At 39.4% G+C, this 25,065-nt stretch overlaps 1 protein-coding gene and 1 long non-coding RNA gene across 7 annotated transcripts in view; one reads left to right on the top strand and one right to left on the bottom strand.

Moving 5' to 3' along the window:
* The window catches only part of LOC121290204, an 89,247-nt gene extending 74,552 nt beyond the window's left edge, over nucleotides 1–14,695 (top strand). Inside the window, exons 3-5 of the long non-coding RNA XR_005945720.1 lie at nucleotides 2,331–2,389; nucleotides 8,684–8,939; nucleotides 13,273–14,695. This is a non-coding gene — a long non-coding RNA (uncharacterized LOC121290204). The remainder of the gene's footprint in view (nucleotides 1–2,330; nucleotides 2,390–8,683; nucleotides 8,940–13,272) is intronic.
* jmjd1cb (jumonji domain containing 1Cb) overlaps nucleotides 1–25,065 on the bottom strand; it is a 304,442-nt gene that overhangs the window by 18,554 nt on the left and 260,823 nt on the right. For 5 of the 6 annotated variants that reach the window (XM_041210479.1, XM_041210483.1, XM_041210482.1 and 2 more), the window contains 8 exons: nucleotides 18,985–19,186; nucleotides 15,809–16,023; nucleotides 14,689–14,841; nucleotides 12,454–12,546; nucleotides 9,051–9,178; nucleotides 7,337–7,448; nucleotides 3,926–4,134; nucleotides 152–433 (listed from right to left, as the gene is read on the bottom strand). In XM_041210479.1, the coding sequence (XP_041066413.1) occupies nucleotides 152–433; nucleotides 3,926–4,134; nucleotides 7,337–7,448; nucleotides 9,051–9,178; nucleotides 12,454–12,546; nucleotides 14,689–14,841; nucleotides 15,809–16,023; nucleotides 18,985–19,186 (1,394 nt within the window). The remainder of the gene's footprint in view (nucleotides 1–151; nucleotides 434–3,925; nucleotides 4,135–7,336; nucleotides 7,449–9,050; nucleotides 9,179–12,453; nucleotides 12,547–14,688; nucleotides 14,842–15,808; nucleotides 16,024–18,984; nucleotides 19,187–25,065) is intronic. The other variant, XM_041210481.1, reaches the window with a different exon arrangement.

Here is a 25,065-nt window from a genome sequence, read left to right as displayed (position 1 = left end):
ATGAGTGAACAATGTCGTAACTTTCAATTATAACCTTAATACTTTAATACTAATAATGTATCCAATATCAACAGCCACAATCCTAAGCCCAGTGGTAATGCATTAATTATTTATATCTGCTTTGACTTTCTCAATCTCATTTTGTACAGACCTGGTCTCGCCTCCAGCATTCCCTGAATATCTTCCAATTGCTGGGGTTTCCAGGATCTTGGAGCCAGAGCAAAAATCCATCACAAAGCCAAGAATGCGGTACTTCAGAATGAATTTTGCTGATCATATCTACATTGAGCTTTTTAGCTTCTCCTTGTGAATTCTGCTTTGTTCCTTCTTTACAACTGAATTTCACGGATTTACTTGCTGGGATCTTATTTTCCACAACTGATGCAATTATGTCATCTAAGAGGTTTGGCATACTTCTTGCACCTCTTCCAGTCTATAAGGAAATGTACAAAGGCAGTACTGTCAAATACTCATCAAGAACTTGCAATTGACCATGACTACAGAGTATTAACAATAAAATCTGAGTTCAGAAGATCATTTTGTCAATTACAATACACTTAGAGAAAACTGGAACTGCATTATGATCTGATTGCTTGTCATTGCACAAGTTGCAAAACAAAATTAGCTTAAAAGAAAGCTCATCTTGCAGCTGAATGTCTGAAGAGTTGACATAATTTTAAGTGATTACCACCTCTAAAACGGCAATGTTGAAAGTAAAGTCAGTGGCAGGTAACAAATGTGGCTGTCTCTTTACCAATTCACATTCTGCTGCATCTATTTCTACAATTGGATTACATAGGGTTGGATATGATATACAGAACAGAAACAGGCCATTGAGCCCAACTGGTCCATACTGGCATCGATGCTTAACTTAAGGCTCCTCCTATCTTTCTTCATCTAAATCTATGCTTAACTTAAGGCTCCTCCTATCTTTCCTCATCTAAATCTATCATCACTTCTCTCTCATATGCTTGTGCAGTTATCCTTTAAATGTATATATGTTTCTTCACTCCCTGTGACAGCAAGCTCCAAAATCTCACCAGAAGTTTTTTCTCAATTCCCTATTGGATTTCTTGGTGACTATCTTATATTGATGGCCTCTGGTTATGCTGCTCCCTACAAGTGGAAACATTCTCACTATAGCCACACTATCAAAACCATTCATAAGTTTAAAGGTCTCAGTTAGGTTATCCCTCAGCTTTATTTCAAGAGAAAAAAAGAGACTCAGCCTGTCAATCCTTTGCTGAAATGCATACCCACACATTTCTGGTACCATCTTTATAAATCTTCTTTGCATCCTCTACAGTGTCTCTATATCCTTTCTATAATATAGTGACCAGAACTGCAAACAGCACTAAGTGTCTAACCGAAGTGCAATCCAGGTTTAGCATAATTTTCCCACTTTTCAACTCTATCCCTCTAGAAATAAACTCTAATGTGTGGTTGTTATTTTTATGGCCTCGCTCACAATTTTAGTGACTGGTGTATTTGTACTCAGAGATCCCTTTCTTTCACTACTTCACCTAAACTCTCACTTTCCAAACAATGTGATCTCCCTATTCTTATGACCAAAAATGTACCACCTCACATTTATGTGTTCAATTTAGTTTGCCAATTATTAGCTGTGTCTGCAAGTTTATTGATGTCCTCTTGTAATTTATTGTAGCCCTCCTCAGTATTGACTATATCCCACCTGCACCAGCCCCCAACCCAATTTGGTGTCATCCGCAAATTTGGAAATTGTGTTTTTCATTCCAAAGTTCAAATTGTTAACGTAAATTGAGAACAGCAGTGGCCCCAGCACAAATCCTTGTGTAACACCACTTCACGCCTTCTGTCATTCTGAATAATTACCCTAACTCCCAACTCTCTACTTTCTATCTTGAAGCCAACTAGCAATCCATTTTACCACTTGTTCCCACTCCACATTACCTGACCTTTATTCATTAGTCCATTATAGGGCAACTTATCAAAGACTTTTTGAAAATACAGACAAATTACATCTACTGCATTACCATTGTCCACTCTGTCTGTTACCTCCTAAAAAATTCAATAAGGTTGATGAAGGAAGATTTTCCCTTCTGAAATCCATGTTGACTATTCATTATTATACTTTTCTTTTCTAGATTTCTTCTATTCTCTCCTTTAGTAGCGATTCCATTATTTTACCAAAGACTGATGTTAAACTGACTGGTCTATAAATTCCGTGTTCTGTTTACCCTTCTTAAATGTAGAAACTACTTTAGCTATTCATTTGCCCTCTGGCGCAACATCTTTTTCTAACAAATTATTAAATACGTGTAGTAATGCCTTTACTATATTTTTCCTAGGTTAATTTAGATGTCTGAATGCAGTGCATCCAGGCCACGGGATTTATCCTCTGAGTTTGGTTAGTTTACTCAATGTACCTTTTTTAAATTTTAAATGCACTTATCTTATTACTCATCTCATCATTCAATGTCATGTCTGCCTGTTCTAACTCCCTGATGAATACTGATGCAAAATAATTATTTAATATTTGTTATTTCTTTATCATTACCTGTGATATTATCTTGCCTATCCCTTAATGGTCCTATTCTCATCTCAGCTTCCATTTTTATTGATGAGCCTGAAAATATTTTACTATTTTATGTTACTTGATAATTTCATTCAATAATTCCTCTTTGCCTTTCTCATTTTTTTCTAACTTCTCTCCTAATCTGTTCATATTCTCTCTAATCATGCAGTCCAATGGTATCTATGTATTTAAACTATGCCTCATTCCTAACCCTCAGTTGTTCCCTTTTGTCTTTATTTATCCATGAAGTCTCACTAGTTTATTTTTTCCTTTGAGTGGAATATATTTTTCCTGCACCCTGTTGAATGCCATTTTAAATATGTCCCATTTGTTCTACATCATTATTTCCAAAACTGTTGCCTATTTTATTTTTACAAGTTCTATTCTGAGCCCCTAAAAATCAACTTTTCTCCAATCTATTAACCTGGTTTTTGTCATGCTTATGTCCTTATTATCATCTTAAAGTTTATTATAAAGTGTATGATATAATGGTTACTATTGTCTAAGCATTCCCCTACTTTTCCTTCGCTTATCTGCTCTGGTTCATTCTCCATTACTAGATCCAATAGTGAATCTTCCTATGTTCAAATTTTTACATGCTGGATTAGAAAGGAGTCCTTTGCACATTGTAGAAACTCCAAACCTTTATCCCTTAAACCTATCTCTTCTGTTCAATTAATATCAGGGTAACTGGAATCTCCTGTGATTATTATTTTTTTTTATTCAATATCATAACATCCCTTCTTTCTTCTTCTTCCACCTCTCATGCAATATTAGCTGGTCTGGAGAGAATATCTATTGTGATTGATTCTTCATTATTTTTTATCTATTTATACGGATTCTATTTTTGTCATGCTAACAGCTGCGTCCTTTTTTCTGCTGCCACTGTTATCCCAAATAAGTACAGCTACTTGTCTTCCCTGGTTTCCCTCTCTATCTTTTCCAAATATGTTATACTCTGCAATCTTTATTACCAGTCTTGATTTCCTCTAGCCAAAAAAAAAAACTAAACCAGTTTCAGAGCAAGTACTTCTGAAATTGTAAAGCTGGCTCAAGTTGAAAAATACATTAGTGCTTTGAAATGTTCCACAGTGAACTACACATAAACCATTACATAACCATTTTCACCCTCCCCTCACTCTTGAATAGCTTACAACAAGCTAGTTTTATGCTGTTAAATAAAGGAGCATGGGTAAAATTAATGCTCCTAAATTCTCAGCAACAGTAGGTTATTGCGCTGACAGCTATATTGTGTTGGTTTATACCTCTTCCTTCCTGCTGATGCAGCTGCTCTGCATTAAGAAATGGTTGTACTACAGAAAGGCAAGCCCGTAAACTTATGTATTATAAAACTCGACAAGTACTTACGGGGGTTCCTGCAGAAAAGACTGGGGCAAAGGCAATGCCAGCATCAGTTGAGCCTAACTGTAATTTTTCAGCTGTTGAGGTAAGTAAATCTCGTAGGGTTGAGCCATGTTCATTGGTGAGACACACTGTCGTAGCTTTACAATCCTCTTTCTTGTCCATCTGGCTTATTTCAATCTTCACTGCCTTAGCAACAGGTGATTCTTTGGTTTCTGCAACCACACCAAAGGAAAACGGATATTTATCATACAAATATAGAGTGGCATTATAGTATCATACCATTGTCGCAGCAAGGAACCAGAATCAAGTAACTTAATAATAGAAGTACTAAAACCAGCTAACGGTGACAATTAGATTTCACTGTCAGGATGATCTGAATGGAACTAATGTCCAAATAAACTCTGATATAAATTACATAAATGTAGAAGTTTTTCACATAATGCTAAAATTCTAATATGCATTTGATATTGCAGAATGTCTTTTTGGGAAGTGGATCCATAGCACAGTCTGGTTTCCTTGCTGTCCAACCTGCTCCATTTTATGCCAGCATGGGAACATCTCTCAAATTACTCCAGTACTGTATCCCAAAATGTTAGCACACATACTGGGGGTTAGACCAATATCGCAAATGTAACTTTGCAGACTTTATCCAATGTGGGAAGATCTGGGCAGGGCAGAAATGCCAGAAGTTTGTCTCCTGGCAGCTGGAAGCACCAGGCAAAATTCTTAAAGGGAATCTTGGCACATCTGATGGCACAGTCTTCACTTTGTTCATGTTGCCTTTGTGAAGTTTCCAATTTACTAAATTAGTGAAAAACTGCTACACCAGCTACGTTGGCTAGAATTAAGGAACTATACATTTCTAGGCCACCAAATAGTGGAAAGGAGATGAGGGAGCAAATTTTTTGATCCGTATGTTTAAGAAAACATGCCCTCAAGGACTGCAGCAGATCAAAGCAGCAGCTGCTAGTGGCGATGTTATAAAATGAACAGAGAGATGACTGTGGCTTCAGAGGCACCAAGATGCCCTTTTAAGAGTTTTGCCTGGTGCTTCTAGGTGCCAGGAGATGCAGATCTGGCATTTTTGTCCTGTGTAGTTCCACACCGGGTGAAGTCTGTAAAATTGTATTTGCGATTCTGATCTAACCAATATACGTGCTAGCAAGGAAATCTGCTCATGTTACAGAACTTCCCATAAAAAACCATTCTGCAATTTCAAATGCATGTTAGAACATCTGGAAATGGGCAATGAAATTCTCCCTTGCCAGCATCACCCACATTTCAAAGAAAAGTACAGCACAGGAAAAGGCCCTTCAGCCCTCCAAGCCTGCACCGATCATATTGCCTGTCAAACTAAAACATTTTACACTTTCATAAACAAAGACAAAGTAAAGTGAGTGGCCAGGAAGGATTCCTGCAGCTTTCATTAGTTTTACAACCAGGAATTAGCCAAAAGAAAATCTGGGTGGGAAAAAGAACTAATAACGTGCCAAATAAAATTTAAGGCCACAAGTAGAAGTTGGACACCTATTTTCCGCTATTAGTGAGAGCAGCACAAAATCTCACTCAGCAGGAAATGACAGCTTTATTAGACAAATTATTAGCAGATGTTCTGCAAGTATAAGATGATGAGAAGGTGAAACCAATGGATAAACAATGTACTTCTAAACTAAAGATCTTCTTCTTTAACGCTTCCCTTCCCCACTGGGATCATTTAGCTTCATGTCATGGATAATTGCAAAATGGCTAACTGTTAACTTGCAGTTTGCCTCCTTCCCTGGTGACAGCATGAAGAGATATTAAAAGCATACTGGGATAAAAGGAACCATGAAGGCACATTAGGCAGCTGGGAAGGGGATATGGAATAAAATCAGATTAAAAGAGATGCAGGCTATGAAGGAAGTACAGTGGGCAAAGAGCCTACAAATTTATGGAAGAATTTGAGGATGGTAGAATAAAATCAATTAAAATAGAAAGAGAAGCACAATAGAAGTAAATTATAGATATGGGCTGGAAAGTAGAAAGGAAAAATCAATAATCAAATTCACTACCTATTATTTTGCTCCACTGAACTTGGCTCAATTGTTATCATTCTCACCTCTGATTAGAAGGCAGCAGGTTTACATCTAACAATTTGAGTATATAAACTTGACCAACATTTGTAGACTAAGGGAACATTATATTGCAAGAGAACTGCTCCCTGCTAAGGTGAAGTGAAGATCCCATGACACTATTCAAATCTCTAACAATTTTATCTCTCTGAACTAAACCATCAAAAATTGATTAACAAGCTATTCATCTCATGGCTAGTTGTGGGATCTTCGTCCATGCAAAATATTTTCATTTGTCAACATACAGCAAATCGTAGAATTTCAAAGTAATTCATTCCATATAAAGCATTTTGAGACACATTGAAAGTAGTGTTAAGGTGTGAAAAACCTTATAATGCACTTTACAACCTTCCAGACATCAATCAGATCATAACTACTGCTCCCATTTTTCAGACAGAAGGTGCAGGCAGTGATTCTTTTGTTATATAAAGCTCTTTAGCTGACACCTAATCACTCCCTTTTGCCAAACACAATCATCCCTTTTGTCATCTAACCTTTCATGCCTTCACATCTAACCTATTGTTCTTTCTTCCCCATAGCCCCTTTTCCCTGCCACTGTACTTGCTTAAAAACTGTTATATGTCGAACATTTTCCAGGTCTGACGGAAGGTCACCAACCTGAACTTTTAACTCTGTTCCTCCCTCCACAGATGCTGCCTGACCTTCTAAGTATTTCCAGTGTTTTCTTTTTATTTTCAGATTTCCAGCATCTGCAGTATTTTGCCTTAATATAAATCTCAATCTTACTTGTAATAATTAAAATTTCATTGCTCAAGAAGTGCCTCATGGAATTGCTTGGCATGCATATATTGTAATCCATATAAAAGGCGACTGTGTTTGGGTTTTAATTGGAAAAGGAAAATCAAACAATGATGCCAACTCATCAAAAACACAAGTTGGTAAGATACATTCGGGTGCTTAATATGAAAAGCATTTGCTCAAAGGTCACATGCCCAAAGACATTAATGTTCAAATCTGCATCGGGATGAGTTTTACATTTTGAATAATTGGTAAAAGGTGGGAAAAAAAAATAACTTCCCTATGGGTTTGTGAGTGAGGTCCACATGACCTTCAATTTAGCTAATGCCATTAGTATGTGGTCAATTTAGATGTTGATTCTTCTGCAGTACTTAAGTGTCACCTCTCCAGCTAGGCCTTTGGTAGACAGAAGTGAAGGCAACTTTTGATTATTGCAATTCTGCATTTTTATTCTGTACCCATTTACCTTGCCTTTCTTCTCTGGCTTTCCGTTCCACTAGATCTGCCAACTAATGTAGGGGGGAATCAGATTGTGCAAACTTACTTTCTGTAGTGATGTCGTTCTCAGGGCTATTGGAGTTGCCATTGGTCTTTGGATTCTCACATGCAGAATGTTGTTTAGCCACTGAGATGATGGTGTTCTGATTTAGGGCGCTCTAGAATCAAGCAACAGCAATTACAAAAAATAAGAACCTAACTTGAAAAAGGCACAAGAAACTAATCAGGACATTTATCACAAGGGAGGACGGACTGTAATCTAAAAGTCATTGTCTATCAATAATTAGTATTTTGATTTGAATAACTCCAAGTTCATAAATATTTGAGCCCCTCTCAAGCTATTAGTAATCATGTCTGCTAGCAGTGGTTTGCCAAGCCTGTCTGACTGGCTCCAACAAAGCTGCCCCACTTAACTGACTATCCAGCTTCCATTGCTGTTCCCTGTTGGAGAATGACTGCAGTCCAGCAGTAATCATTGCCTCCGGTGGCACTGCTAGAGCTGGAGAGCTGTTGGCCATCTGATTGGCTGGTAACTCTTAGACTGGACATCCTCCCACGTGGAGGCAGAAGCATCGTCCTAAGACAGTTAACTGCCCAACAACCATCATAACTTCCTGGGCCAATAGAGGCACACTCGCCCAACTTTTCAGCTGGTGGGCGGGGCCACCATCTCTGTGAAAAATTCTAGCCATGGTCTGGGGTGCCACAGATTCGCCTTACTATTCTCACTTCAAATCCACTGACTTGACAGATGAACTGCTCTTGCTGTCCACTTCATCTAAGCCTAGATTCCTTTACAGATGGTCACTTCCTCCTGTCAGAGATGTGCCTGTTACTACTGTCAACCATGTAGCCCTGTAATCCACTGTCCTTCTATGTTTGGTCCTGTTTAGAGTTCTGGTCTAACCATTTCGTTTGGTAAGTGCTCCATGGGAGAAAAACAGGATGAAAAGTCAGTTGAAATGATCACATCAAAATATATTTTCTGGTACTGCAAAGATGGCTGCTGCCAACTGTAAAATTACTATCTGCCTGGACTCAGGGCTTCTGGATGGAATCTTAGATCCCTGTACAATGTAAATTGATCTGAAAGAAGAAAAAAAAACTTTCAGCTAGGTTGTCAAAAACAAAGCAATTAAAAATATTAACTCCTGCTTGCGTCATACCTGGTAATTGGCTATGTCTTTGGTTTTATGCAGTATCTTGCCAGCAGACCTCATCCACACATAGAGACACATGTGAAGATGCTGAATACCTGTCTGCACATTGTCCAGAGACAGGCACTTTTAGAACCTTCTGTGCTGGAGTGTTAGTCCTTTGATCTGCTAACTTTGCTTCTTGAAACTGACTCTGAGGAACTTGTAATGATGTTCCCTTATGAAATCTATTATAGGATGTAACCTTTGAGAACAACAAAATTCCTGGAGTATAAACATTCATTCACCTGGCTGGGGTGAACCCATCCTATCCATGGCGAATGCAAGTACTGTAATTCATTTACCTCAGCTGAAGACACTACGACCAGGAAAGGATCTGATCATAACACATGAGTGTTACATCAACACCTTTTAAACAACCTTTAGAATCCATGTATCATAGTGATGCTTTCCCATAAGGTTGTGGATTCCTGCGGAGGATCTCCTACCCAGGTTAGAGGGAATATCCAATTTTCCTGATATAATGCATGAGTTTTAGCAACGTATTATTATTGAAATGCTGTATGAAGTTAAGGTCATTCGAAGGTCACATCTATATTATACCTGTGAAACTCCATTAGTTGTGGAAAGTTTGGCAAGTTGTACACTTTGTTCACTGGTAGAGGGATCTTGTGGGGCAATTTCCTGGGTACCTTTGATGGAACGCATTATGTCTCCAATATCCATTAAGACTAAAATAAAGAACAGTTATGAACATTTAGTATTCTTGTTTCGTAGAGCAGCAGGAGGCATGTACATGGATAAAAATGATTCGGGTAACAAGTTTTATTATGTAACCTGTGCCACCTTGCTCAAAAACTACACAAACAGGCATATTGCATTGTATCATGTCGCAGTCTTTCTGGTGTAAAGCTATGCTTTTCCATTAAATTAGGTGTATGTTGCTTCTCAATAGAGATAAGTAGGTATGATTTGGTGGCGATTACTGAAACGTGGTTACAGGGAGAACAGGTTTGGGAGTTGAATATCCAAAGGTATTCCGCGTTTCAGAAGGATAGGCAGGAAGGAAAAGGAGGTGATGTAGCTTTGTTAGTAAAGGAAGCGATCAGTGCTATAGTGAGGAATCATATAGGCACTGGAGAGCAAGACATAGAGTGAGTCTGGGTAGAAATAAGAAATAGCAAGGGAAAGAAGTTCCTTGTCGGAGTAATCTATAGGTCCCCAAACAGTCGTTCAGCAGTAGGGCACAGTATAAACCAGGAAATACTGGGAGCATGTAAGAAAGGCACGGCAATAATCATGGGTGATTTTAATATGCATATGGACTGGACTAATCAAACTAGCAAGGGTAGCCTTGAGGGAGAGTTCATAGAATGTACTAGAGATTGTTTCTTGGAGCAATATGTTGTGGAACCAACCAGGGAGCAGGCTATTCTGGATTTGGTTTTGTGGAATGAGATCGGATTAATTAATGATCTTATAGTAAAGGATCCTCTAAGGAAGAGTGATCATAGCATGTTAGAATTTCAAGTTCAGTTTGAGAGCAAGAAACATGAGTCCCACACTAGTGTTCTGGAGTTAAACGAAGGTAACTACATAGGCATGAGGGCAGATTTGGCCCTAGTGGACTGGGCAGGAAGACTACAAGGTAGGACAGTAGATGAACAGTGGCAGATATTTAAGGAGATATTCAATTCCTCTCAAGTAAAATATATTCCAAAGAGGGAGAAAGATGGTAAGAGAGGAAAAAAGCATCCATGGCTAAGCAAGGAAGTTAAAGATAACATAAAGGTAAAAACTAAGGCACACCAAATTGCAAAGGTCAGTGGCAGGCTGGAAGATTGGGAAACTTTTAAAGATCAACAAAGGGTTACTAAAAAAAAAATAAAAAGAGCAAAGGTAAATTATGAAAGAAAACTAGCGCAAAATGCAAAAACTGACAGCAAAAGCTTCTACAAGTATATAAAGGGAAAGAGAGTAGCTAAAGGGAATGTTGGTCCCCTGGAGGATAAGAATGGGGAGTTAATAATGGGGAACGCAGAAATGGTAGAGACACTTAATCAATATTTTGCCTCAGTTTTCACACTGGAGGACACGAGTATCACCCCAATAGTAAGAGGTAGTGCAGAGGGTATAGAAAAGGAGAAATTTAGAACAATCACCATTGCTAGAGAAAAAGTACTGAGCAAACTATTGGGTAACAAGTCCCCAGGACTTGATGGCCTACATCTCAGGGTCTTCAAGGAAGTGGCAGCGGAGACAGTGGATGCATTGGCAAAATTATTCCAAAATATTCCAAAATTCTCTGGATTCTGGAAAGGTTCCAGTGAATTGGAAAAATGCTAATATAACGTCCTTATTCAAAAAAGAGGAGGGGGGAAGCACAAAGTAGGAAACTATAGACTAATTAGTTTAATGTCTGTCATTGGGAAATTGTTGGAATCCATTATTAAGGAAGTAGTAATGGGGCATTTGGAAAGTCAAAATGCAATCCATCAGAGTCAGCATGGTTTTATGAAGAGTACATCGTGTTTGATTAGTTTGCTAGAGTTCTTTGAAGATGTGGCAAGCAAAGTGGATAATGGGGATCCTGTAGATGTAGTATATCTGGACTTCCAGAAGGCCTTTGATAAGATGCTGTACAAAAGATTAATACACAAGATAAGATCACACGGAGTTAGGGGTAATATATTAGCTTGGATAGAGGATTGGTTAACCAACAGAGAGTTGGGATAAATGGGTCTTTATCTGGATGGCAAGCTGTAACTAGTGGGGTGCCACAGGGTTTGGTCCTTGGGCCCCAGCTATTTACAATCTATATTAATGACTTGGATTCAGGGATAGAAGATACTATAGCTAAATGTGCAGATGATGCCAAAATAGGTGGGAAAGTAAGTTGCAATGAAGAAATAAGAAATTTACAAATGGATATGGACAAGTTAGGTGAATGGGCCAAAATCTGGCAGATGGAGTTTAACGTGGATAAGTGTGAGGTTATCCATTTTGGTCAGAAAAATAAAAAGGCAGCTTATTACTTAAATGGAGAGAAACTTCAGAATGCTTCAGTGTAGAGGGATCTGGGTATCCTCGTGCATGAATCGCTGAAAGCTAGTATGCAGATATTGCAGGTAATAAGGAAGGCAAATGGAATTTTGGCATTTATTGCTAAAGGAGTAGAATATAAAAATAGGAAGTGTTGTTGCAACTGTACAAGACATTGGTGAGACTGCACCTGGAGTACCATGCACAGTTTTGGTCCCCTTACTTGAGGAAGGATGTAGTTGCATTGAAGGTGGTTCAGAGGAGGTTCACTAGATGCGGGGCTTGTCTTATGAGGAGAGTTTGAGCAGTTTAGGCCCATACTCGCTAGAGTATAGAAGGATGAGAGGAGATCTAATTGAGGTATATAAGATGCTAAAAGGGATTGACAAAGTAGATGTGGAGCAGATGTTTCCCCTTGTGGGGCATTCTAGAATGAAAAGCCATAGTTTTAGGCTAAGGGGTGGTAGATTTAAATCAGAGATGAGGAGGAATTACTTTTCTCAAAGGGTCGTCAATCTGTGGAATTCACTACCTCAGAGTGCAGTGGGTGCCAGGATGCTGAATAAATTTAAGGCGGAGATAGACAGACTTTTAATTAGTAACGGGTTGAAAGGTTATGGGGAGAGGGCGGGAAATTGGAGTTGAGGCTGAAATGAGATCAGCCATGATCGTAATGAATGGCGGGGCAGGCTCGAGGGGCTAAATTGCCTACTCCTGCTCCTAGTTCTTATGTTCTTTTTCCAAATTGCTTTTAGTACTCAATGCAGCTTTCCTTTGCATACATGGCCTTTATCCGAGTATAATCATGGTACACTAAAAGTGAAACCTACAAACACACCTAAATAATAAATATGAAATTTATTTTTTAGACTTTCATGCTTGAACCATTTGTTGTGCTATATACAATATATCAGGACTTGGAGTAAAATAATTACAAAATCCATCCACAAATGTGGAATCTTACCAGTACCAGGGATAATCTGTGTGGGCATCAGATTCTTTGAATCATGAACTTGACCTTTGACACACTTCAGCCAGACATAAATTTCTTTATCAGCTACAATCACAGAACAAAAAAATGGAAATATATTTAGTTTCCTTATTTATGCCTGTTAGCACTACCTTTGACGGAACAGGAAATCTAATGTGAAGTAATGACAGTCACACCAGTAATAAATGCATTTTGCGTGATGAAAACAGCAAATATTTCAGGTTAATCCAGGAATGAGTTTCCTTGGAGATAAAGCTAGAAATTGTGACAGAGTGCTAAATTTTGTGACTCAAGCAATCTACCAAAAATGAACCTTATTGCTTCTGAGCAATATCCAATATGATTCAAACATTCTTTGTATATTATGGTAGTTTGCAGTCAATGTGCAGCTTCAAACAGAAAAAAACAACAAAAATAGACTCTAGCACCTGGTGATTTAGAAATGAGTAAGCAGGTGTGTGGGGGAATTTGGAGCTGTAGAGTGGCAGGAAAGTTCCCTACTTTGGCTAAGGAGGTAAAAGTGCTTTTACACTAAGCCCAGCCATCAGAACCCTGTTCATACTTATCTGGAATCGCCTATGTATACAGTGCATAGTTGGAAATGTACATGCTTATATGAGGAATAGGAGAATCTCAGCTGTCAAAACATTTAGGCTAATGCCACATAGGTTCAACACCACTAGGTTTAACCCATTCAAAAGAAGAATCATATTGGACTTGAAATGTTAGCTCTGTTTCTCTTTCCACCAATGGTGCGAGACCTAAATTTTTTTCGCACTCTTTTTATTTCAGATCTCCAACATCCGCAGTATTTTGCTTTGATTTCAGGTATGGCACCACAATGGACTTCACACTACTTAATGTAAAACACAAGAGATGCAAGACTGACCTGCTCCACAGAATCTCAGACTGCTTCATTCCACAATCAGCTCAGGCCCTGACCTTGGATGTTCCAGTAAAGCTACAACTTTGGCATCTACCCAGCAATGTGGAAAATTTCCCAGGTATGTCCTGTACACAAAGAGCAGGACAAATCCAACCCGGCCAATTACCGCCCCATCAGTCTACTCTTGATCATCAGCAAAATGACGAAAGGGGTCACCAACTGCGTTATCAAGTGGCACTTGCTTAATAACCTGCTCACTGATGCACAGCCCATGAATGAATTTTTTTAAAATGTTCAATGAATTTGTTTTACATCTATGGTGAACATGCAGTGTAAAGACATTTGGATAAATGAAGATTGCCAGCTACACTGGAGGAAATATGCTAAAGGGGGGCAAAATGTTACAAAACAGCACCATCAATTATACGAGCCAGAATTCTATGTGTTAAAACAAGTGAAAAAAATGTCCAACATCATCAGGGTGGGTACTGTAGTAGACTACCACATAGTCTTAGAACCTTGCAAAATGAATTACATAAAAGAAGAAAGAATGAGTGCACTTGCATTTATATAGCCTTTCAGGTCCTTAGGACATCTCAAAGGCTTCACACGCAGTCCGCTTTGAAATGCACCCACTGTCATAATGTAAATGAATGTGACAGAGACCTTTCACACAGCAAGATATCACATACAGCAATGACACAGTTACCAGTTTATCTGCTTTGGTGAAGGTTAGTGAAGTAATAATTTTGACCAGGACAGAGAAGCTGCTTATGGTAAATGTCAACAAACAGGCTAGCTGTATTGTCTGTTGCTTTAACAATTTATGGTTATGGGGGCAAGGAAATTGAAAATAACAGCATTCACAAATTTGTGGGGGAGGGAGAAAAATAAAGCAAGTAAGTGTTTCTTGCTACCTGAAAACATTCCCCTTTCATCAATACTGGCTGCTGCAGGCCTTCAGTAAGGACATTTTAACATGTGCCTTGAAAACACTGAATGTTACACTATACCTAAAGAGTTGAATGGGCATCCCAATTATATAGCATGCTTTCATACACCTTGATACAATTTCTATAAAACTGCACTGGGACACAGTGTTTTATACATGGATGACTCTACAGGAGTGCTGATGAATGCACTACTTCATTTAATCCAGGGAATTAATAAGCAATTATAGAGCAAAATAGTTGAGGTGGAAAAGTGAAATTTTGTGCCAATCAGAAAGAAGAACTATGGTGCTGGCATCAAAACACGTGAAACTGAAGTTTGTGAATATTGCCTGCATTTTGTTTTACCCACAGATCAATTCAGAAACTGACCTTTAGAACCCCTTCTTTCCCTTGCTTCATAACAGTCCAAACAGACCACAAATCCACATTTCTGGCAAACCCAGTGGATATTAAACAAAGTGGCTTCACATGCATCACACATTTCCTGAACTCCTTTTACTGCTCTCTTCCAGGCTATTTTGGCTGAAACACAAAACAAACACTGTTACTGCACACAAACTTTCAGTTTATAGGGGAAAGTTCACCAGTTTCGACTGCATTTCGTAGCATTGTTTAGACTACACCATGTTTAAAAGTAATGATGAGAAATGCTATTAACTGTTCCATGAAAAATACTGTATCTTAAACATTGTTAAAATGTTGAGATGTCCATTCTGGCAACTTAAAAAAATATACTAAGGCACGTTTGTCCAAAAGTGCAAATAGAAGTTAGGGACATAAATGTCATAAATGTAAATGTTTGAAACATATTTCATTTAAACATAAATGCATATGAATTTTAACAAATACCTTTACCTGCACTTCTATTATTTCAGCTTACTCTTCCAAATCACACTAAGATCTATCCCCAATTCTGTAGTTTGTAAAATTTGAACAGACATCTTTTTGTCAAGTCAATAAAATAGGCTGAATTTTCTTGGTGACAGTAAATTCTGCTGCTGGGGTCAAAAGTGAGAGCCAACCCTGATTTGGCAGGCAGTGGGATCCTGAGGCAGCACATTGCCAATGATGGCCAGTTGAGGATAGCAGCCCACCTCCATGAGCTATCAGCCCAATCAGACAGCCAGCACCTTAGCAGCCTCAGCAGCACCACTGCTACCAGCCACACAATGTGTAGCCGTGTCGCCAAGCTTCCTGTCGCTGGCATCATGCGATGATGGCAGAAGAGGTTAGGACCCCTGCTCCATCCTGACACCTTCCCAGTCATGTTGTCAGCGATCTCCCCTCAGGCTGGGAAAATTCAGCCCAATATTTTTAAACTCTTCCACAGCACTATGTTAGAGGGATTTATCTTGTAACACAAATAATAAAGAAGTATCTGTCAACATGGAAACACTAGCACTTCCACTGAAGCACGTTTTAAATCACACATAGGATGCATATATAAACAGCTCAGTAACTTGCACAGTCATCAAAGGCTAACGATTACCATCTGGTTTAAGCCAACTCATAGCGTTCTTCTCAGACGTCTCTATTTGACAAAATTTATCTCCAATATTTCTCAAAATGTATTTGGAAGATCCTACATCCAAATCTACATCTGTGGAATCACTGGGTAACCACAGGTTTATTGCTTCATCATCATACTGGTCTGGAGTTGAAAATCCATCTATCCTTAGTACTGCATTCTTACTGAATGCCAATCTGAGAAAGCAAAAACAGAAAGGTTAATTTAGTGAAATCATGATTTTTATATGTTATATGCTACAACAACTGAACAGCTAGGAGCTTAAAAATGGTAGCTTTCAATAATTATATTAATCTCTCAGAAATTACAGTACAAACAATGGCAATTTTGCTCATTGTGCCTGTCTTCAAATAGAGCTTTCTACTCCAATTCCATTTATTTGCCCTTTCCGTGTATTCTTTAGTATATTAATTTGTACAAATCAAGACAATTTCATTTTGAATGATGTTATAATCTCAGCCTCAATAACCACATATGGTAAAGCACTCCACATCCTAATAATGTGTCCTTTTGTTTGTTGTTCACCTAGTACCTATCCTCAGTCCATGTCTCCATACTACAAATTCAAAAACCAATGGAAGCAGCCTCTCACCAGCTACCTTCTCAAAATATTCCATAATTTTGAATTTCTCTATCAGGACTTTCCTCAATCTTCTCTGTTGCACTGAGAAAAGTGCCAGTATTTAAGCACATCTTTTTAACTATCATCTCCCATTCCCTGTTTCATTCTGATGGCTTTTCTTATCCTTTTGATGGCTCTAATATCTTCCTTATAAGAGCTTCACAATTGTCTATCATGTTATTATGAACACTATGCACCATAATTCTTTGCCTTAAACAGTCCATATATTTGATTAATGGACAAAATTTGCTCCAATGTCACGTTTAAGATTTTTACATTAATAATTTCTGAAATTACTGAAAATATCACAGAATATACGAGAGATTAGAAATCGAGATGAATGGAGGTGGTGGCCATAAAACTTATAGAGTGGAGGCCACGAACTATTGTCGCGTAGACTCCTAAAAATCTTCCTCCCACCTAATACAAATGTAGACATTGTAATGCAACTGGTGGCAGAATTTTCAGGTCGGCGTGCAGGCGCGTGCTCAACCTGCTCGAGTATAAAATAGTGCGTGATGACATTGGGCAAGCATCCCAAAGTCATCCCATGCTTGTGCAATACTTCAGTTGGCAGGCGCTCGTAAAAGTGCGAAGCGCGCCTGCCAACAATTAAGAGGGCAATTAAACCCATTAAAGTTGTAATTGGTCCCGATTTCTTTCATGGTCCATCCAACAGTATGGTAGGTGGATGGGCAAATCGGCCAGGCGGCCTTTACATTTTTCATGAAACCTCATCCAAGGACGGGATGAGGTTTCAGCTATTAAATTAAAAAAGTAAAAATCTATAGACAGAATTTTGATAATGTATATATTCAGGTGACTGTGATGCTTGGACATTTTTGTTATGATGTTAAAAATCTTTAATACTTTTGAAGTCTTCAACACCCTGAGGCAGCTCTCAGCCTTCAGGGAGCTTTCATTCTGCTCTTGCCTGCGCTTACGTCAGCACCCGCGCTCCTCCAGTCCCCACCCCAACAGCGCTGAGTATCTCAGCGCGCGCTTCACGCTGGCTGGCCATTAATTGGCCAGCCAGCGTGAAATCACGGTTGGGGCCGATCGCAGTTGGCAGTCTGTTCCCCAGCCACTCCTGGGCCCGCCGATCGCACAAGCCCGCTGACCTAAAAATCCTGCTCCTAGTATCCTTTTGATTAAAATCAGAGTTTGCATCAATATTTAAGGTAGGTACTACAGAGTTTTGCCAAGTGTTTTGTAAAAATTCAATGAGAATCTAAAACTTTTCTTTCCCTTGTCAAAAGATATTCACATGGTGTATTACCATATTGTATACCTCAGTATATTCATTTAAATTTCTCCTTATTGTACAATTTTATTTGAATTTATTATGGTATCAAAAGGCTGGGGGGAAAATTAATTGCATCCCATATTCCCAATGGCCTACTTAAACTAAGGTCCTTTCTGGATTTCCACTTGATCACCTTCATCTCCCAGCTGACTATCCCCTGATGGAAGGTCATCTTAACTTCCAAAGATAAGTGTCCCTAATGGAAGCTCCTAATTTTCCTGCACAGCTTTCTCTTGTGCCATCTGTGGATTTGACAACTATTTCCCCTCTTTCTTCGGCTATTGATTTCTTTTTTAGATTAATAATCTTCTGGAATGTACATACCAGAAACTTGTGCTCATCATATATGTTTCAGAGTACAGCCAACCACTGATCATCTTGAGGGCACGCACTGGCCCACAGATAAAGTTGCCATTTCCCTGGGTTTTCATTAGTATATCCCACTAATGAAAATTGATGTTTGAGTCCTTCATATCACACCTGCAAGCATCCTTGAAGCAAAGCTAAGGGTATCCTACTGGCTTTCTGGCTCCGACTACCCTAAACATCGATTTTCATATGTGGGAGACGTGAGCCAAAAACCAAGAGAAATGACGGCATGACTTGTGAGCTAGCATGCGTCACCATGATAATCAGTGGCTACTGCAGCTTGACAGCAAACACCAACACCAAAAACAACAATACCTCATAACTCCTCATATGCAGCACTTTTGGCAGAAACTGCTTTTCACAGGTTGGTCTCTTCAGCCCTCAGCAAAAGTGCATCATATGAAACTATCCTACTGCCAATGGATTTACTGCCTGTCCATCATCCCAGGTAGGTGGAAGGATTCCAATGATGACAGCCAACTAGACCTGGAGCTGAGCATTACTGTCCCCAAGCAACTCAATCTTCTGATAACATTGTGCATTTGTACTTCTGACATTGTGCAGATCTGGAGTACCTCAAATCATGTAAGCTGCACACAATGCTCCTGATCCCACTTCTGCTGTACTCCAAGTTATCTACAAGTACTAATTCTTCAACTAATTTTCTTAATTAGCTACCCTGATTTTGCTAATCCTAATCCAATCTCTCAAAATTATGAAGTTAGCATGGTTATTTCCTTCATGTTGGCCTGAACCAAACAATTTTTCATCTCGAAAGACCTGCACAACTTAACAGGACTATCAACTTGTTACCTAGAACACAAACTCACGTTTACATACCGGCGGAAATAGTAGAATCTGCAGAATACAGCTGACTGACTGAACTCCTCATTCTTCCGATAACGTACCATACGACATTCTCTACACTTTTGAAGATTTGGTGCTATCTCAGAGCATGAGCCATCTTGCAGAAAAGGTTCTCCAGTCTGCTTGAGCTTCTTAACTTTCCGCCAGTCCTTCAACACTGACCGTGGTAAACCATCTACAAAAGCAGAACAGCATCTTGAAGAAAATAGCATGATAAAAAACTCTCAAAATTGTATTTTACTCAAAGGTAGGTAAACTCACTTTGGTTGTACTTGTATCATTCTGCAAATCAACTTACTCTACACAAAAACAACTGAAAAATCAGACACTCATTTCTTTTCACCATTGCTATCATAGTGTCCGCTTTCTACACCTTGTAAGGGTGATTTAATGGCCAGAACACTTGGGTAGTAGCTTCATCTAATGTGGATGATAGCAGCCTTGAATAAAGTGTCTTTTCCAATTACCTTGGAGGCTTTTTTAATCTGGAAACATGAGAACCCTCACTTGAATGGGCAACTTGGTATATTTTATTTTGCTTATAAAAGACATGCTGTTGAAGCTTTTCGTCTTGCGCTCAGAAGACAGATGCAATATGACCAAAATTTGGTATTCTTGCTTTTCTCCTGATAAGTGCAAGATGGGAAACTTCAACAGCATGGCTCTATTTTCAGCAATATTCAAGTTCTGTGCTACCAAATGACAATTTATCTGTACTTTGAAGATGACAGGTCGATATGGGAATATAAACCCTTTATAAGCCTGAAGAACACAGCGAACACCTATCCAATCTGAGTGCTTAAGAATTATTATTTCCAAATTATGCTTCTAGTTCACAGGGGAGGAGATAATTGGAATCCCCGAAAAAATGAATGAAATGTCACAAGGTCAATAAAGATATCCCTTCTTGTTCTCGGGTGTGATGTACAGTTAATCTCTAACACACAAGCAACCCTTGTATCTCTTTTGGTGTATGTGGTACAAAGTGAGTCAGCTAAACATTCAAACTGAACAGCTGATAACCAAAACAATTCTTGGAATGGCACTTCTGCTAGCTCAAACAAAATTGAAGTCTCTATGTCAAATAGCCTCTTGTGTTGGATAAACTTCTCTTATTGTGGGCAATTCCAAAGTAATTTATTACTTTGTGGACAGGCACCAAGGTGAAAATCCTGAGATGGTGCTACCTGGATCAGTGCATCATAGGTGAGGAGGCAGGGCACGAAGACAAGAGAGATGACTTAAGATATTTACCATATTTTTGGATAACCTTTCAATGGCTGGGGGCACAATGCTGAAGGAGGGTCATAATTGGGGGTCTGGTGACAGACATGTTACTGTTCAGTTTGTTCTACAAAAAAAAATTTCTTTTCGTGAGATGTGGGCGCCACTGGCAAGGCCAGCATTTGTTTCCCATCCCTAATCACCCTCGAGATGGTGATGGTGAGCCACCTTCTTGAAGCACTGTAGTCCATCTAGCATAGGTACACCCGCACTGCTGTTGGGAAAGGAGTTTGAAGTTTTTGATCCAGTGACAGTGAAGAAATTATTATATTGTTCCAAGTCAGGATGGTGAATGGCTTGGAGGGGAACTTGCAGTTGTGGTGTTCCCATGCATCTGCTGCCCTTGTCCTTCTAGGTGGTAGATAGAGGTCGCAGGTTTGGAAGATGTTGAAGGACCCAGGGCTAGATGCTGCATCTAGCAGATGGTACACACTGCTGCCACTGTGCATCAGTGGTGCAGGAAATAAATATTTAAGATGTGATGGGGGACCAATCAAGCAGCTTATTTTGTCCTGGATAGTGTAAAGTTTCTTCAGTGTTGTTGGAACTGCACTCATCCAGGCAAGTGGAGAGTATTCCATCATAGTCTAGACTTGTGCCTTGTCGATAGTGGACAAGCTTTTGGGACTCAGGAGGTTAAGTTACTCAATGCACAATTCACAGTCATTATATGGCTAGTTCAATTCAGTTTTTGGTTAAGGTAACATCAGGATATTGACGGTAGGGGATTCAGCAATAGCAATGTCGTTGAATGTTAAGAGAAGATGGTTAGATTCTCTCTTGTTGGAGATGGTCATTGCCTGCACTTGTGTGGCATGAATATCACTAATGCTCATGTTAGTGGCTTCATTCAGATCTGTGAGCAACTTCTTATTGAGGCCGAGTGTTAAAGTCAACCTGGATCAATACCTGATAGAGCAGAAAAACCACTATGGGGGACTTGAATAGACACTGGTGGGACAGAGAGAAATTGCCCGACCAGCAAACTCCGCATTGTGGTTGTACATATGGAGCCAATGCCCAAAAGTGTTGGAGAGCTGTTGAACCCAGAGTTTGGCTTTGTGACCGATGCTGGAGGAAATTGTGGAGGGCACATGGCTGCTGGCATGTACATTAAGTGACTTCATGACTTAATTGCTACATCTTTAAAAAACTATTTTAGTAAATAATTTCCATCTCCTTCAAAAAGGAGAATGCTTCTGGACTAAACTGGACTCAACAAGGAAAATTAATATAGCAATCCTTAAAGCACTAAAATGTCCAAAGGCGCTTCACAGGAGCCAGAAGACAAAATTTACCACTGAACCAAATGAAGGATATATTTAGACAGGTGACCAAAAGCTTTGTCAAATATGCAGAATTTAAGTAGTGGATAGAAGTAGAGGAGTGGAGAGTTTATGGTCAAGACAGCTGAAGGCACAGCTGACAATGATGGAGCAAAGCAAAGCAGGATACATAAGAGAGTTTTTGGAGGGTTGTAGAAGTGGGGGAATTTACAGACATAGGGAGGGGCGAGGTCACAGAGGGAATTGAAGATAAAGGTGTGAATTTTAAAACTGAGGCAATGCCACAATGGGAGCCAATGTAGGTCAGCGAGCACAGGGGTGATAGGTGAATGGAACGTGGTGAGAATCAAGGTATGTATAGTAGAGGTTATAATGAGCTTCATTTTGTGAAGGATGGGAAATGGAAGACTGGCCAGAAACAATCTGGAATAGTGGGGGGTAATTTTAATTTTCCCACAATGGGCAAATAAAAATTTGAAATCATGCAATGCAGTGGCAGGTTGCAAGCCTTGTCTGTGTCCAGGTGTTAAGAGATGGAATAGTTCATTATAATATTACTAGCACTGTGAGTGTACCCAAACCACATGAACTGCTGCCACTCAAGAAGGTGGCATGTCATCACCTTCTCTAGTGCAATTAGGAATGGGCAATAAAATACTGACCTTGCTAGCAATGCACAGATCCCAAGAACAGATTTTTGAAAATTACTCCTGCAGGGTTGTTAGGAACTTGATTTAAATTTAACACCAGACATCAGGGTTCCCAAGGCTTGGGAAACCTGGCAGTTAAATGGAGAAGGGAATGGCCTGGTCAAGCAAGTAAGTGTTTTCTATAGTACTATTTGAGGTAGAATGAGCAGCAGTGCTCCCTGCAGTGAGCCCTCAAGCAAATCATTTGGTATGATCAGCTGACCCCACACCACCCCAAGCCTGAGGGCCTGCAATCTTTCCCTCTCCCCAGATTGCCAGTCTGACCCATTTTACCCCGCAATCTTCACTCAACATCCCCCTTATGACCAGGATCTTTGCTGAATCTTATGCGAATGTTTCACAATATATGCCAAGCCTCCCCTCTTTCCAGATTACTGAGGGCTGTCCACATTAGTCCACACTTCTGGCCATCCACTGCATGATTTCCCATCCACAGACAGGAAACAGAATTTAAAAAATGACGCGGAGATACTGCCTTCTCTACTTTCCTTTCATTTCCAGGTTACATCCCACACCTTCACAAACATGCTCCCTCCATTAAGTATCAGGGCCACTGACTCCAAGATTTCACCATGCTAAGAGGAACATATCACCAATATTCTTATAACCAGGAAAAACTCAGCAGGTCTGACAGCATCTACGGAGAGAAACACAGTTAACGTTTCGAGTCCATATGACTCTTCAAGAGAACTAAGGAAAAATAGAAGAGAGGTGAAATATAAGCTGGTTTAAGGGGGGGGTGGGACAGGTAGAGCTGGATAGAGGGCCAGTGATAGGTGAAGATAGCCAAAAGATGGGTGACCCCATCCCCACTAGTCACTTGCTCGTCCTGCTTTCTACCCTTAATGTGTCCTATTAGCACATACCTTAGATAATATCACCACCGGTAACACCTCTTTGTCCTTTGTCTATGACATCTTATGGCAATCTCCAGCTATCACTGGCCCTCTATCCAGCTCTACCTGTCCCACCTCCCCTTAAACCAGCTTATATTTCACCTCTCTTCTATTTTTCCTTAGTTCTGTTGAAGAGTCATATGGACTCGAAACGTTAACTGTGTTCCTCTCCGCAGATGCTGTCAGACCTGCTGAATTTTTCCAGCTATTTTTGTTTTTGTTTCAGATTTCCAGCATCCGCAGTATTTTGCTTTTATATAAAGAAGTTAAGGATGGTATCAAATTGAAAAAGGCATACAATGTTGAAAGAATTAGTGGTAGGCAGAGGATTGGGAAATTTTTTAGAAACCAGCAAATGATGACTAAAATAATAAAGGGTGAAAAATTAGAGTATGAGAAAAAACTAGGAAGAAATATAAAAACAGACATTATATAAAAACGAAAAGAATTGCTAAAGTGAGTGTTGGTCCCTTTATGGGAGACACTGGGGAATTAATAATGGGAACAAAAAAATGGCAGAGGCTAAGAACAAGTATTTTGTATTTGTCCTCACAGTAGAAGACACAAAAAGCATCCCTAGCATCATAGAAAAGCAGGGGGAAAAAGGGAGGCACAAACTTAAAACAATCACGATCACTAGAGACAAAGACTAGGAAAACTAATGTGATGAACGGTGGTCATGTCCCCTTGACCTGATGACTGGCATTCTAGAGTCTTAAAAAAAGTGGGTGCAGACATAGTGGATGCATTGGTTGTAATCTTCCAAAATTCCCTAGATTCTGAATAGGTCCCAGCAAATTGAAATATCGCAAATATGACACCTTTATTCAAGAAAGGAGGGAGTCAGAAGGCAGGAAATAGTAGGCCAGTTAGTCTAACGTGTCATTAGGAAAATGCTAGAACTCATTAAGGAAACAGTAGCACAATTTAGAAAATCATAATACAATCAGCCAGAATCAGTATGGTTTTGTGAAAGGGAAACCATGTTTGACAAATTTATTCAAGTTCTTCGAGGATGTAACAAGCAGGGTGGATAAAGGGGAACCAGCAGATGCAATGTATTTGGATTGCCAAAAGATATTCAATAAGCTGTTACATAAAAGGTTACTACACAAGATAAGAGTTCATAGTGTTGATATATTCATATGGATAGTTCTTTGAGGAAGTAAATGCTGTGGATAAAGTGGAATTGGTGGATGTACTGTACTTAGATTTCCAGAAGGCATTTGATAAAGTGTCCATCAAAGATTATTGTGGAAAATAAAAGTTCATGATATGGGGTGAGGGGGTAACATATTGGCATGGATAGAAGATTGGCTAGCTAGCAGGAAGCAGAGAGTAGGCATAAATGGGTCTTTTTCAGGTTGGCAAGATGTAACAAGGGGTGTGCCACACAGATCAGTGCTGGGGCCTCAACTGTTTACAATTTATATAAATGACTTGGATGAAGGAATCGAAGGAATGGTTGCCAAATTTGCTGATGACACAAAGGTAGGAAAGTAAGCTGTAAAGAGGACAAAGAGGCTACAAAAGATATAGATAGGTTAAGTGGGTGCACCAAACACTTGGCAAATGGAGTATAATGTGGGAAAAATGTGGAATTGTCCATTTTGGCAGGAAGAATAAAAGAGAAGCATATTATCTAAATGGTGAGAGATTGCAGAGCTCTGAGATGCAGGGAGATCTGGGTGTCCTAGTGCACGAATCACAAAAGGCTACTATGCAAGTACAGCAGGTAATTAGGAAAGCTAATAGAATGTTACAATTTATTGCAAGGGGAGTTGAATACAAAAGTAGGGAGGTTATGCTTCAATTGCACAGGGCACTAGTGAGATCACATTTGGAGTACTGTGTACAGTATTGGTCACCTTATTTAAG

Source organism: Carcharodon carcharias, chromosome 17 (genome assembly GCF_017639515.1).
Source record: "Carcharodon carcharias isolate sCarCar2 chromosome 17, sCarCar2.pri, whole genome shotgun sequence".
In the NCBI taxonomy this organism is placed as follows: domain Eukaryota; kingdom Metazoa; phylum Chordata; class Chondrichthyes; order Lamniformes; family Lamnidae; genus Carcharodon; species Carcharodon carcharias.
This window is presented reverse-complemented; position numbering and strand designations above follow the sequence as displayed.